A 14,517-nucleotide genomic window follows, 5' to 3' on the forward strand; every position below is an offset into this window, starting at 1 on the left:
GCCTGAAACGTCGATTCTCCTGTTCCCTGGATGCTGCCTGACCTGCTGCGCTTTTCCAGCAACACATTTTCAGAACTAATCCACACCCCTTTCTTCCTCTAGTATAAATGGTTTTGATAGCTTAAAATTTGGTTTGACCAGTGCACAAACTCAGCAACATGCCTGTCGTCTTCAGAAAAAGTCAAGTTCTGTACAACCATTCCACTATTTGAAATAAAATAAGCATTAGCTCAACTTGATGTGACTGAGTTGAGTATGCTGTGACTTGTTGTTATTAAAGAGCCGCTCTTTGCTCCAGCTCTGCTTTGTCGGTGAGATCACATGATGCAGATTCCAACATCAGCAAGGCTACTGTGCAAGATGTCAAATTATTGACCTGTATTAATGCATTAGAAATTTACCAGACATCCTTAAAATAGCTGATGTTGGAACACAATATTTGAGGTATATGTTGGATTTTCCTAAATTTTTCCACTTACAATTGTGATTCAAATATGCACATTTGTCTTGATGTACAAAACCCAAGTCTTTTCATTCTTGATGGATACAACCACGACGACAGAATTTAAAATTTTGAGGAAGAAATTTTAATGGTTTATTTCCTCCGTAGATCAGTTCCCCTTTTGAGTCTGATCAAAATATCAAAAGAACCACAACCAGAAATGTTGGGCACAGTTTTATCGCACTGAAATCCAATTACTTACACAGGATTACAGTTGTCCCAGTTGTGGTTATGTCAATTACTTTTACAAGTTGCAACTCTTGTAGCAGCTCCCAGAAGTTTGATCTGTTTTGTGGTTTGAGACTATGACAATAAAGCTACATTTATTGCTGTTTGTCCCCTAACTTGGGTTTATGCTTTTTAAACTTTTAACCAAGCCCTCCTTTCTGGATGAATAGACTATTGTCTCAGAAGCTACTGGATTTGGACCTTCCCATACATAAGATGTACAGCTTCCACATTCTCTGAGCTCCCTGGCTTTTTGTTGCAGAATGTGACTTAAAAATGATAAGTTAGCCTATTTTTGCAATCTGCTTCTTCTCAAAATAATTTACATCAGACTTGAAGTCTTGTACATATAAAGACAACAGTAGAAATGACCAGGAGCTTTAGCTGTATTATGTTATGGACTGTTCGCCAGGTCTACTTGTCTCATAGAAAAATAACAGTAAATGTGCTTAATTGAAAAGCTTTAAATTACATAGAGATAACAGACCATTTATGTTGTGTCTGGATCCAGAAGTATACTGAACTTGTGGTATCACCCTCTCCATAAACTAAATTCAACCTAGTGTGTCAGTTGAATGAGCAGTTTGGAAAAGGGTCCGCAGATGTTTACAGTAGTGGACTGTGTATTTTAGTTGGGATAAAGGAAGAGTTCTACTTTGTGGGATGTGAACCAATGATTTCGCTCCAGTTGCTTTTATTTTGTTTGTCTGCCCCTGTTCCAAATAAATACAGAAGTGATTGGGCAGAAGTATTTAATGCAGGCTGAAACTCCAGTGCAGTACTGAAGGAGTGATGCTTAAAGATGTCATCCTCCTGAATTACTTTCTGTTGTTTTAGTTAAAGGTACTTGGAAAAATGGGATTTTTTTTCCCCACTCACCTAGCCATGCAGTTAAATTAGTTCCATATTTTATACATAAAATAAAATGTACCACAAAAAAGCAGCTCCTGGCCAGTGAATATTGTCACACAATATTGAGGTGTGAAAAATTGTACAATATTGGTGCTTGTTACCAGTTTGAGCTAAAGGACATTGTTGAGGAGGACTTCTTCAACCCGTTCCCCCCCACCCCGTATTTTGCATTTGGAATGCTTTGATGATAGCAATGTGAGGAAATCCATTTTTCAAACACGCAATCCTCACCTTAATCAGCACCAAGACTTTTTATGAAATGGTTACACATCTGCATGGTATTGGCTTGAAAAAAGTTGGCACTCTGGTCTTCAAAGGCACATGAATAGTCCTGTGACTTTGATAGACAGCCCTGCTTACTACTCCGAGTTCTGTTGAGTAAATAGTGATATTAATTTCGGTGGTATGTTTCTTGGTTCTGGCATTTGGGATGTTCTTTTTCTCAGATAGTGGTTCTGTCCTTGAACAACAGCTTGACCAGCTTCTCTTTGACATGCCACAGTTTGGATTAGAAGTGTTACACCCAAAACATTGACTTCTCCATTTCCTGGTGCTGCCTGACTTGCTGTGTTCTTCCAGCCTCCTACTTGTAGAACATAGAACATTACAGCACCGTACAGGACCTTTGGCCCCTGAAGTTGCACCAACCTGTAGAACCAATCTGAAGCACATCTATCCTACACTATTCAATTTTCATCTATATGTCTATCCAATGGCCATTTAAATGCCTTTAAAGTTGGTGAGTCTACTGCTATTGCAGGCATTCCACGCCCCTACTGAGTAAAGAAACTACCTCTGACATCTGTCCTATATCTATCACCCCTCAATTTAATGCTATGTCCCCTTGTGCTAGCCATCACCATCTGAGGAAAAAGGCTCTCACTGTCCACCCTTTCTAACCCTCTGATTATCTTCTATGTCTCAATTAAGTTACCCCTCAACCTTCTCTCTAACAAAAACAGCCTCAAGTCCCTCCACTTTTCCTCATAAGACCTTCCCTCCATACCAAGGAACATCCTAGTAAATCTCCTCTGAGCCCTCTTCAAATCTTACACATCCTTCCTATAATGTGGTGACCAGAACTGTACACAATGCTCCAAGTGTGGCCACATCAGAGTTTTGTATAGCTGCAGTATGACCTCATGGCTCCAAAACTCAATCCCTCTACCAATAAAAATTAATATACACATACCTTCTTAACAACCCTATCAACCTCGGTGGCAACTTTCAGGGATCTATGTACATGGCCACAGAGATCTCTCTGCTCATCTACACTACTAAGAATCTTATCGTTAGCCCAGTATTTTTTATTCCTATTGCACCTGTCTACTTTGGATTCCAACATCTGCAGTTTTGTCTTTAACTGTTTGGGTTTCAGGCACTGAATCTATTTCCCCAGCCAAAGCCATTTTAAATATAGCCATTCGCATAAAATGAACTGGCACTGAGCTCCCCATCAGTCAGCCAGTGTAACGTTGGCAGTAAAGCCAAAAAAATGGAATCCTGCTGGCAACCACCATAACTCCCAACAATCTCCTCTTCAGTTCATGGGGGAGATTCGAACCTCTAGCTTGTGGAATAGAGGTGGCTAGAGACACTGCCAAATATGTGACATTACTTCCTTAACTATGATTGATAATATAATTTTGAGACAAACGACCAGAATGCATCATGTGCAAAAATTGATAGACTGTGTCACTTCAGCAACACAGACCGAGAATGCAGCACTGCCCTGTCCAGTGGGGAAGAGGGGTCAATGCTAAAAGGATTATCTTACCCTTGTGCAACTGGTCACTGATGCAGCAAGTCCAGCAGGAAAAACAATTTTTACACTATTAAAAGCATTCCTGCATGTTTTAATCAGTGCAATACCAGCTCTACTCTTTGAGCTAAGTATAATTACAAGCAGCAGAAAGGCTGCAGGATCCCATCCAAATCACCTGGAAGACTCCACAAATGGCATTGCCCAGATCGAATACAAATCATTCTTTATTTCGGGTGCACCGAAGACTGCCTTAAAATTAGGCTCGGGATTTCTGCCTGGGGGTAGCACAACAACATGGGTAACATTTACTCCTGGTTTCTGACTACCTGAATATGATTGGAATAGAGACAATGCATTCATGGCCCAAAGTACCATAAATAACACCAGAGGCTGAGGAGAATTTTGTCAAACAGCGATGCTTCTCTTCATTTGCTGTGGAGAATGCATTGATGCTGATTTACAGTTAACTGCCAGACTTTATTTAAATTTGAGGAGAAAGTGAGGTCTGCAGATGCTGGAGATCAGAGATGGAAATGTGTTGCTGGAAAAGCGCAGCAGGTCAGGCAGCATCTAGGGAACAGGAGAATCGACGTTTCGGGCATTAGCCCTTCTTCAGGAATCATTCCTGAAGAAGGGCTAATGCCCGAAACGTCGATTCTCCTGTTCCCTAGATGCTGCCTGACCTGCTGCGCTTTTCCAGCAACACATTTCCATCCCTTTATTTAAATTTAAACCAGGCATGTTGACTGTATGGAAAGACTCCTAGCAAATGAGGTTCACTTGCCAATCAATCAGCGTTCTCCTCTTGTTCAGTGTAAATGTTAGTTTCTTCCTTGATTAGCATTATTGCAAATTGATGAGTGCAAGAATAAAATGTCCTTTGTCATCAGTGCTCAAGCTTTGTACTGCTAAATGACTAAATGTGAAATATTCTAAAACTGTGACAGCCACATTTAATATAACATTTAAAAGTTTTATTTGGTACGTGTAATGTGCTGTAAGTATCCTCTTGAATGTAATAATTGCAATTGTTTCTCTTTCACAGGCAAGTTACCCCAAAAATATGAGGTAATGCTGTGCTTCCAGTTTTACACAATGATTAACTTCCAAAAACCTGAATAGAAAAACTTGGCAGCCATAGGAACTTTCCAGTTAATTTGGAACTATTTTCCAGTTTCATCATGATTTGATTGCTGACATTTGCTGAGTTGCTTGTGTGTTTCTTGTTGAAATTGTAGGTGCCCACCACGATATTCTTAATTTGCATGTTGAAATATAATTCTTTGCTTTTCCAGGACTATAGGATTTGTGCATGAGATCTGACCAGCTGCCAGATGATGCATCAGGTATGATGGAGTTGAGGTGTGGTGGGCATACGCTGGTGAAGTTTGTGAGATATTGATAGATTAAACAAGTGAAGGAGCAAGAGTTATGCCATTTTATACAAATGATTTATCATTTTAATGATACTTGCCAGATAGAGGTTTGGAAATGATGTACTTTATGAAAACTGACAAATAGACAAGAACACAAAGCAGTTACACAATGGTTAAATAAACTACGATAATCGTAACTTCATAAATTTAGTAGCGCTGGCCAGTTATTCACTCCGATACCACTTTGGGCTGCATTGAGAGTTTTTGATGTTTTGCCTTGCGTAATGCACGTTCACTGCTCTTCATCTGTATCGGTCCCATTCTGCAGTGGCTCATGTTCCTCCTCTGTTTTGGCACACATGCTGGGCTTCTCATTTTCCCACTTGGCAAAGCCCCTGTCCTTTCCCTCTTTTCCTTGAAATTTTGACTTCATTTTTGGGAAGGTGTGAGAGCCTGAGTCGCCAGCAGCCCACCCACTCTCATGCCACAGGGGCTCTGTCTGTGTGGCCTGGCTGGCCGTAGCTCTCTGTAAGCGTACGGAAATCTTCTGAGCTGAGCCCGTCATTAGTGTGATTGACCTGCCGTCAACAGCCTGGTTTCTGCTACTTTGGGGGAAATTGAACACTGCTCCATCTTGAGCTGCAAGTGAAGTGAAGAGAAAACATACAGATTGAAACTATTAACAGGGAAAAGCCAAAATCCACTTGGAAAGTTGGAGATTGAGGGAAACAATCCTTAGGGAAACAATCCTTAGCTGAAATATCAAGAGGCATGAAGTAAACTAATTGTGAGTAATTTATTTATCCTGAATTGAGTTCAACATCAGGCAAGAGAAATATAAAAACCAGGGGAGGCGGATTTAAGGTTCTCTGTAAGAGATGCAGGGGGAATGTGAGAAAGAACTTCAAATGCACTGAGTGCTGTTGCCTTCAGGGTGGTGGATGCAGAGGTGATCAATGAGCTGGAAAGGAAATTGGATGCACATTTGGAAATAACCTCTCAAAGTACAGGGAAATTGGGCTAGTAGAATATTTACTAGACAGTTGGCAAGGGCTCAATGGGCTGAATGGAATCTTGTAATGACTAATGTTAAAATGAGAGCAATTTTTCTCACATGTACACTGGTGGAAACATGAAACAAGTTCCTAGTAAGCAATAATCATGTCTCAATGAGCACCCTCTCAAAATAACAATGAATAATAACAAGGTTGATGATGACACATTAAGTACAGATACAAGATAACCTACATACTGTGGAACATTATCGAGACAATAAAGTGTTTTATTGCCTGAAACGCTTGCAAGTATCTTCTCAAAGATGAATTCTCCCTAAAAATTCAGCAGGGCTCCATAATACTGGCACAGCTATCTGTTTATTTTTAAAGTTTGCAATGGGCCACCTATTCTGACATTCAGATGTCAATCTATGATCCTCTGTGACTGTAGGTGGGTTGCTTGGTGACTTTACACCAGGAACCTGGGTTCAGTTCCATTCTCAGGTGACTGTGTTTGCACATTCTCCCTGTATCTGTGTGGATTTCCTCTAGGTGCTCCAGTTTCCTCCCACAGTCCAAAGATGTGCAGGCTATAGGTGGATTAGCTAGGGGAAGTGTAAGGATAGAGTAGGGGCAGTGCATCTGTTTGGGGTGCTCTTCAGAGGGTTGGTGTGGACTTGATGGACTGAATGACATACTTCCACATTTCAGGGATTTTATGTGTGAGTAGAGACCTGTTTTGCAAGTGCAACAGCGATATAAAGTGGGTAGCAATCGTAAAACAGCACCTGTAGTGTGACAGCAACATTAGATTAGATTACTTAGTGTGGAAACAGGCCCTTCGACCCAACAAGTCCACACCGACCCTCCACAGAGTAACCCACTCAGACCCATTTTCCCTCTGACTAATGCACCTAACACTATGGGCAATTTAGCATGGTCAATTCACCTAACCTGCACATCTTTGGACTATGGGAGGAAACTGGAGCATCCGGAGCAACCCCACACGGGCACAGGGAGAATGTACAAACTCCACACAGCCAGTTGCCCGAGGGTGGAATCAAACCTGGGACCCTGGTGCTGTGAGGCAGCAGTGCTAACCACTGAGCCACTATGCCTTTAACATAAAACCTTCAAAGGTGCTTCAGAAGAATATAATCAAACAAAACCTGGCATCAAGTAACATGAGGCAACATAAGGTCAGACAAGGAAATGTTTGGTCAAAGCAAAAAAGCATCTTCAGGGAAGAAAGAGATTGAGTGGCAGAGAAGTTACAAAATTTCAGATTGTCAGGTTTGTGCAACTGAAGAAATGATCACAATAGAGGAGGCAAAGAAATCGAGAATATGCAAGAGACCAGAGTTGGAAGTTCACCAGTGACAGAAATATTTAAATACATTAACATGGATTGATGTCAATAATCTAACTTCAGTTAAGAGCAGAAGCAGCGTCCTAACCGTTGTCGTAGTGTCCCTGTTTCTGGACCTAAAGGCTTGGGTTTAAGTCCCATCTGTACTAACATCTCTGAACAGCTTGGTGAGAAATATGTATAAAGTGACATTAAGAGCTATTTTGCTGCAGTTGTTTGTCCCTCCTGATCCATGAGCGTACCATAACATGTCAACATGTCTGTGATTGAAAATGTCCAAAAGCCCTGGAGATAGCATTCTTTTGTGGCATAGTGGTAGTGTCCCTACCTCTGAGTCAGGAGGCACCCATTCAAGTATCATCTGCTCAATATGTATAGTAACATCTCTGAACAGAGACTAGTTAGAAAATATCTGTGTTTCTCCAACACAATATAAATTACTGTACTCTGCTTACACAGTTACAGTATCTCCCATTTCAGAAGTTTAAGAGAACCTCTGCACCCATGAAAGCACAAGCTTATTATATCCGGAAGGCAAACAAACATATTGGTCAGGGGATTAGAGAAATTTCAACTCTTGCAAAGTTGTATTAAATGCAGTATCAACTTAGCACCATCCCTGGCTTAGAGGGACAAGATTGTGGGGTCAAATCCTCCTTTAGGACATTGTCAATGAAGATTTTCAATGTCACTTAAGTCTAATGTCGAAGGAGTGCTGCACTGCCATTGCTGCCAGCTTTCAGACTGAACATTAAATTGGAGAACATGACTTCCCCTCCCTTCACACTGCCTCAGGAAAGCAGTCAACATAATCAAGTACACCTCCTCTCGTGGTTATACTCTCTTCCATCAGGCAGAAGATACAAAAGTTTGAAAACACATACCAACAGATTGACGAACAGCTTCTTCCCCACAGTTATCAGACTTATGAATGACTCTTATATATTAGAGTTGATCTTTCTCTGCACCTTCTCTGTAGCTGTAACACTATATTCTGCATCCTGTTCTATTACCCTGATATAGCACCTAACATGTGATTTGTCTGGTTATCACACAAAGCAATACCTATCACTGTATCTTGGTATACGTGACAGTAAATCAAATCAAAACAAAAAAAAGCCTTCTCAGATTGACACAAAAGACCCATGGCGCTGTTTCTGAGAAGAGCAGATGAGTTAGCTCTAACAGATATTTTCACTCAACCATTCACATTGCTGCTGAATCTATGCAGCAGGTGGGACATGAACTCAGTCTTTCTGGGACAGAATAGTGGAGGCTTGTACATTTACAACATTTAAAAGCACCTGGATGGATTTATGAATATGAAGGGGTTAGAGGGATATGAGACAAATTCTGGCAAATGGGATTAGATTAGATTACCTACAGTGTGGAAACAGGCCATTTGGCCCAACAAGTCCACACCAACCCTCTGAAGAGTAACCTACCCAGACCCACTCCCCTACCCTAAGTTTACCCCAGACTAATGCACTGAACACTATGGCCAATTCATCTAACCCGCACATCTTTGGACTGTGGGAGGAAATCCGTGTAGGCACGGGGAGAATGTGCAAACTCCACACAGACAGTCGCCCGAGGTGGGAATCAAACCCAGGCCCTTGGCGCTGTGAGGCAACAGTGCTAACCACTGAGCCACCATGCTTAGTTTAGGAAATCTGGTTGGCATGGACAAATTGGACTGAAGGGTCTATTTCTATGCTGTACATCTCCAAGACAATCAATGTACCACAGGAGTTCCAGACCAATATTTATCCTTTAATCAGCATTGCTAGCAAGATTATTTTAGATTAGATTCCTACAGTTTGGAAACAGGTCTTTGGCCCAACCAGTCCACACTGACCCTCCGAAGAGTAACTCACCCAGACCCATTTCCCTCTGACTAATTGACCTACACTATGGGGCAATTTAGCATGGTCAATTCACCTGATCTGTACATCTTTGGACTATGGGATGAAAACCGGAGCACCCGGAGGAAACCCATGCAGACACATTGAGAATGTGCAAACTCCACACAGACAGTCACCACTCTCCTGTTTGTGGGGGAGCTTGTGTACTTATTGGGTATGTTTCCTGAGTTCCAATAGTGATTACAATTTAAGGAAGATCCTAGAATCTTGTTGTACGAAGATGCCCTTGTCTGTATGGTCAAAACAAATCTGCTACTAAGTATGGTCTAACTTTCCCGTAACAGGCCTACAGCCTTGAAATTTATGACACTTCAAATGCTCATCAAAGTATATTTTTGAGGTTTCCCGCCTTAGCTATCCTCCTAAGCAGCACATCCAGGCCCCACCATTTTCTGAGTGAAAAAGCTTTTCCTTTTATTTTTATAAAGAAAACATTAATTGAGGATGTATGGTCTGCAGCTTAAAAATGTGTTGCTGGAAAAGCACATAAGCCCGAAACATCGGTTCTCCTGTTCCTTTAATGCTGCCTGACCTGCTGCGCTTTTCCAGCAACACATTTTTAAGCTCTGATCTCCAGCATCTGCAGTCCTCACTTTCTCCTAGATGTATGGTGTGCAGCATTGTAAAAATGCAAGATGTGCCACTAAAATGTTGGAGAATGCAGTAGACTTCACCAGAGCGAGCCATTTTGAATGGATGGCCATCACTGTAAGAACGACATATTTTATTCTACTACAGGTTGACACAGTTTTAATAACAGTAAAACAAGTTGACAGACATGAGAAAAGAAGTATGATTCACATGAAAACTGGTTGCATAGCAGGAACTGTTTGCTGAAAGCTGGGCAAATGTGGATGATATGTGGATAGCTTTGATAAACTTCCAATACCATACTCAGAATTAATCTGCTAAGGGATAAAACACCCATTTTGCCCTAATACCATCCAAAGACATAGTGGAATGATCTAATTTCCTTGAATTTTAAGATATTTTCCTGGGATGTATGTTGGAAACTGTCCAATCAAACTGCTATCCAGTTCAATGACTGAATAGGAAAGGAATGTCCATCGTAGATTGTTCCACTAATAGGCTCAAAGTGATTATGAAAATTAGGTTTACTCCTTAATGTTGTAATCCTTCCAGAGTGCTGAAAGCAGGCTCAAGATATAACCAGTGAAGTGAAACTATTGCAAAACTGTTCTGACAGACAATCTGAGTGAAATACCCAAGAGTCACTTACCAAAGAAGCCTTGTTTTAAAAAAACAATGTATTTTCAATCATCCTGCGTGGACGTGTTATGGGACAATGTTGGGCTAGGTGGGACTTGAACCTGGATCTGCTGACCCAGATTAGGAACATTGCCACTACACCACAAAATGCCTTAAAGGCACCCTGAGGCTGTTTACTAATCAACCTGTAATGATGCACCTGTGGAGCAAGTAAGATTTGAACCCAAATGTCCTACTTCAGAGGTAGGGACACTACCACTTTGCCACCAGCCCCACTAAAAGCACCCTGTATGTCTGCAGTGTTGTTCCACGAATATAATTACTCACGGCCTAAACAGAGAATAAAATTGTATGTTCAATATGCTATCAGATGCTCAGTTTGAACTCTCACATTGCAACCTCTCTAATCTGAAAATCCATTATTCCAGTTTTCTAGAAATTCAATGAGCACTTCTCCAACTTTATTACCATCATTTTAGTGCACTATTCTGGGAGCAGAAACATTGGGCATGCAGTGTTTTGATAAATAAAACAATTTTTATGATTGCTTTATAATGGTTTATGACTGTCTTATGTTTTGGCTAAAAGTTTGCATCTGCTTTGTTTTCCGATTGACATACTTTTGTTTAATTAGATTCTAAGATCATTCTATAATCCAGAAAAAAATTAAAATTCAGAAAGGAGTTAGAATTGATTCTGGTTACAACACATTGGCTGACTTTCCTTTTGGCTGATTTTGAATCTTAGCTTGAGAATCATGTCACTGCAGAGGAACCCTCGCTAATTTTTAATGTGATTGAGACCAGGGTGGGGGCAGAAGGTTGGTTGGGGGAGGTGGTGGGGGGGAATATTACCAGGTCACACTCGTGAACCTGCCATTGTTTTAGGGTGGCCTAGCTGGATGCCCACAAGTGGATTGGCCATGAAAGAGTTGGGAGAAAAACCAGGCTGAAGAGTGGGAAAAGACTTGCTGCATCTGCGAGAATGGAAACATTGAATGGTTATAGCACAGAAAGGGACTACTCAAGGCATAATGTATAAAAATTGGTAAGTTATGTTGCAGCTGATAGAACTTTTGTTAGACCACATTTGGAATATTGTGTACAGTTTTGGTCGCCACATTATAGTTGGGATGTGGAGGCTTTGAAGAGGGTACAAAAAAAGTTTGCCAGGATTTTGTCTCAGGATTAGCTATGAGGAGAGATTGGACAAACCTGGTTTGTTTGAACTAGCGTGTCAGAGGCTGAGAAGCCACCTAATACAAGTTCACAAACTTAGGAGTGGCATGGATAAAATGGATAATTTTATATAATAACATAGGTTAGGATAGAAATAACATAAGTTTAAGATAAAAGGGGGAAAGTTTAAAAGGAGATGTGAGAGTTAAGTCTTTTACACTGAGGGTGGTAAGTGCCTGGAATGGAAGTGGTAGAAGCAGTTACAATAGCAACATTTAAGAGACATCTTGACAGATACATGAGCAGACAGAGAACAGACGTTTATAGGCCACATGGAGGCAAAAGGCTTTTAGTTTAGAATGGTAGCATGTGTCAGTGTGGGCTTGGTGAGGCTAAAGGGTCTGATCCTGTGCTGTTCTGCCCATCATGTCTATGACAGCTTTCTGCAAGGGCAGAGGTTACTAGACTCATTAATATGTGACAGTAGAGTGGACATCACTATTAGTGGCTGAATATTTAATGTATCATATCTGGTGTGTTCCCAGTCCCATTAATACATTTTTAAAAAGTCATAATATGTTCAGCCTATTGATCATGGCTGCATAATATAGAACAATAACACTATATATTCCCCTGAAGTGGGAATGAGAGGCAGGAAAAGAATCACAAAGATGCACTTTTCTAATTATTCCCAATTTGACATTCCAAGAACCATAAGAGTGTTCCTACCATTTCCATAGGAGTGTGTCATAGGGCTGCTGGGCAGAGAGCCATGTGAGTGTGGAGGTGGTGAAGCACTCTCCAAGGAGGAGCTCTTGGGCAGCTTCTGGCATGCTAACACTAAAAGGTCTTTGCATTGCTTATGACAATTCACACCACAGTCTGCAGAGCAAAAAAGGTCAGCGTTACACAGATTGACAGACATCATCCTCAAGCAATGTTAGCATGACAATGGATCACATGCCCAAATTACTTGTGTATATATTGACATTTTAAGTACAATGCATGTTTTCTTTTTAAAGAGAAAGGGCCTACAGGCTAAAAGGTGTCGGAGAATGTACGTTCAATGGTTGTCTGGAAAATTTCTATCTGATTACACTGAGTCCTACAGGAATCATGGAATGTTGCACCTGAAATGTGTCAAGGGAACTCGATACAACAACACTTTAAAAAAATTGAACTGTGATCTCTTGTGGCCACAGAGTAATAAGGGGCTGATTACCCCTTTCTCGTGCATTGTGTCCCAGACTTCAGGTATGATGTGAGTTGAAAGAAAGTTAAATCTGGGCAAAAAAAACCATGTTTGTGTTTTACGCTTCCAGGGATACATGATAAGCTAACGCCACCCCTGGTTTATGTGTGTTAGACAGCAAGCATGCTAGCTTCATGTTTGAGTTCCACTGTGACAAAGCATGCTGTGAAGCTAAGGACTTCCACTAGATAGCCCTCTATCTCTCTGATTACTGAAAACATATCAAGTCAACAGGATGACTTGAGGGAAACTGCAACTTTCACCTACCTGTAGAAATAAGAATTTCCAAAACACTACTCAACTGCCAAAGTCAGCACAACCAGAATGTCACACCTTGGTCGCTGCAATGTTTCCATTTACACAAACCAACCAAAGACTGATTTGGGATTTTTGATTTGAATGGCAGTTGTAACAGTGCTCAGCTATTGGGTGAAAATCACAAATGGAAAAGCTAGGAAAATAGATTAGATTACTTAGTGTGGAAACAGGCCCTTCGGCCCAACAAGTCCACACTGACCCTCTGAAGAGCAATCCACCCAGACTCATTCCCCTACATTTACCCCATTCACCTAGCACTACGGGCAATTTAGCATGGCCAATTCACCTAACCTGCACATTTTTATACTGTGGGAAGAAACCGGAGAACCCGAAGGAAACCCACGCAGACACAGGGAGAATGTGCAAACTCCACACAGTTGCCTGAGGCAGGAATTGAACCTGGGTCTCTGGCGCTGTGAGGCAGCAGTGCTTACCACTGTGCTGCCCACTTTAGTTAATCAATTAGGATGCCACTGTTGTAAAATAACTAGCATGAATTGTCATGCACTGGGATCATCTTCCTTCTTCCAAACATGCAGCAGTTAAAAGTGAGATAGAACTATTCAATGTCCATCATCTGACTGTGTCTTAGTGATGTTGATTCAATGTGGAGAGATTATTGATTGTACAGGGGGTGAGTACCATGCGTCCGTCAATTCCCTTTCATTGATGGGGTAGACTCTCACAGGACAATGATTGTGATGGGTGAACTAAACTGCAGGGCGACCAAGTTTCAGGCCTTAGGAGGCAGTCAAATGAATGTGAACAGTTGGAGTTCTTATTTCAGCAACCAAGTTTCTGAAGACTGCCTCAAAATATAATGGCAAAAGTCAAGTATCTTCCTTGAGTAGTGCAGAAGAATGGAAAGGGAAACTAGGTTCACTAAAGTCATTTGATGAATAAATTCTGTTGTCTTTTTATCTGACCTGGTCTACATATAATTCCAGATTTACAGCAATGTGACTGACTTGACTGTCTCCTGAAAAAGATGAGAAAGTCACTCAATTTTAACAATTCGGGATGGGCAATAAATGTTTACCTTGCCAGCGATGCCCACATCCCCATGAAGGGATGACAAAATTCAGTATGATGGTTGATATGATGGCTTTACTCATCACAAAAATGAGTTTTTTAAAAAAAGAATGAACACCTGCAATAAGAACTCCAACTGTTCACATTCATTTGACTGCCTCCTAAGGCCTGAAATTTAAGAGCCCAGGTTCCTTAGCTCCATGTCCCTAAAACATCCTTCGCCTATATTCAAACACAATAGGTGCCCAGAACAAAAAGCAAGTCCTTATTTACCTTTACACTTGTATCCCTGTTTGATTAGACCCCAGAGCTGTAAAGAGAACAAAAGAATGTTAGTGATTTGGGAAGGAAATCGGAAGGTGAAGTAATGAAAGAGGAAGGCACAGGGGCCTGCTGCAGCACAAACAGGATGTGCTATTCACAACACCCTTCCTG

At 41.1% G+C, this 14,517-nt stretch overlaps 1 protein-coding gene across 6 annotated transcripts in view; it reads right to left on the reverse strand.

Moving 5' to 3' along the window:
- Window positions 1-4,887: 4,887 nt before the first annotated feature.
- Window positions 4,888-14,517, reverse strand: part of rasgrp3 (RAS guanyl releasing protein 3 (calcium and DAG-regulated)) — a 145,503-nt gene continuing 135,873 nt past the window's right edge. For 5 of the 6 annotated variants that reach the window (XM_043695504.1, XM_043695506.1, XM_043695502.1 and 2 more), the window contains exons 14-16: window positions 14,356-14,392; window positions 12,210-12,362; window positions 4,888-5,422 (exon numbers count right to left, since the gene is read on the reverse strand). In XM_043695504.1, coding sequence (XP_043551439.1) covers window positions 5,076-5,422; window positions 12,210-12,362; window positions 14,356-14,392 — 537 coding nt within the window. In that variant the 3' untranslated portion in view covers window positions 4,888-5,075. The remainder of the gene's footprint in view (window positions 5,423-12,209; window positions 12,363-14,355; window positions 14,393-14,517) is intronic. The other variant, XM_043695507.1, reaches the window with a different exon arrangement.

The sequence above is a fragment of the Chiloscyllium plagiosum genome, chromosome 9 (assembly GCF_004010195.1).
Source record: "Chiloscyllium plagiosum isolate BGI_BamShark_2017 chromosome 9, ASM401019v2, whole genome shotgun sequence".
NCBI lineage: Eukaryota > Metazoa > Chordata > Chondrichthyes > Orectolobiformes > Hemiscylliidae > Chiloscyllium > Chiloscyllium plagiosum.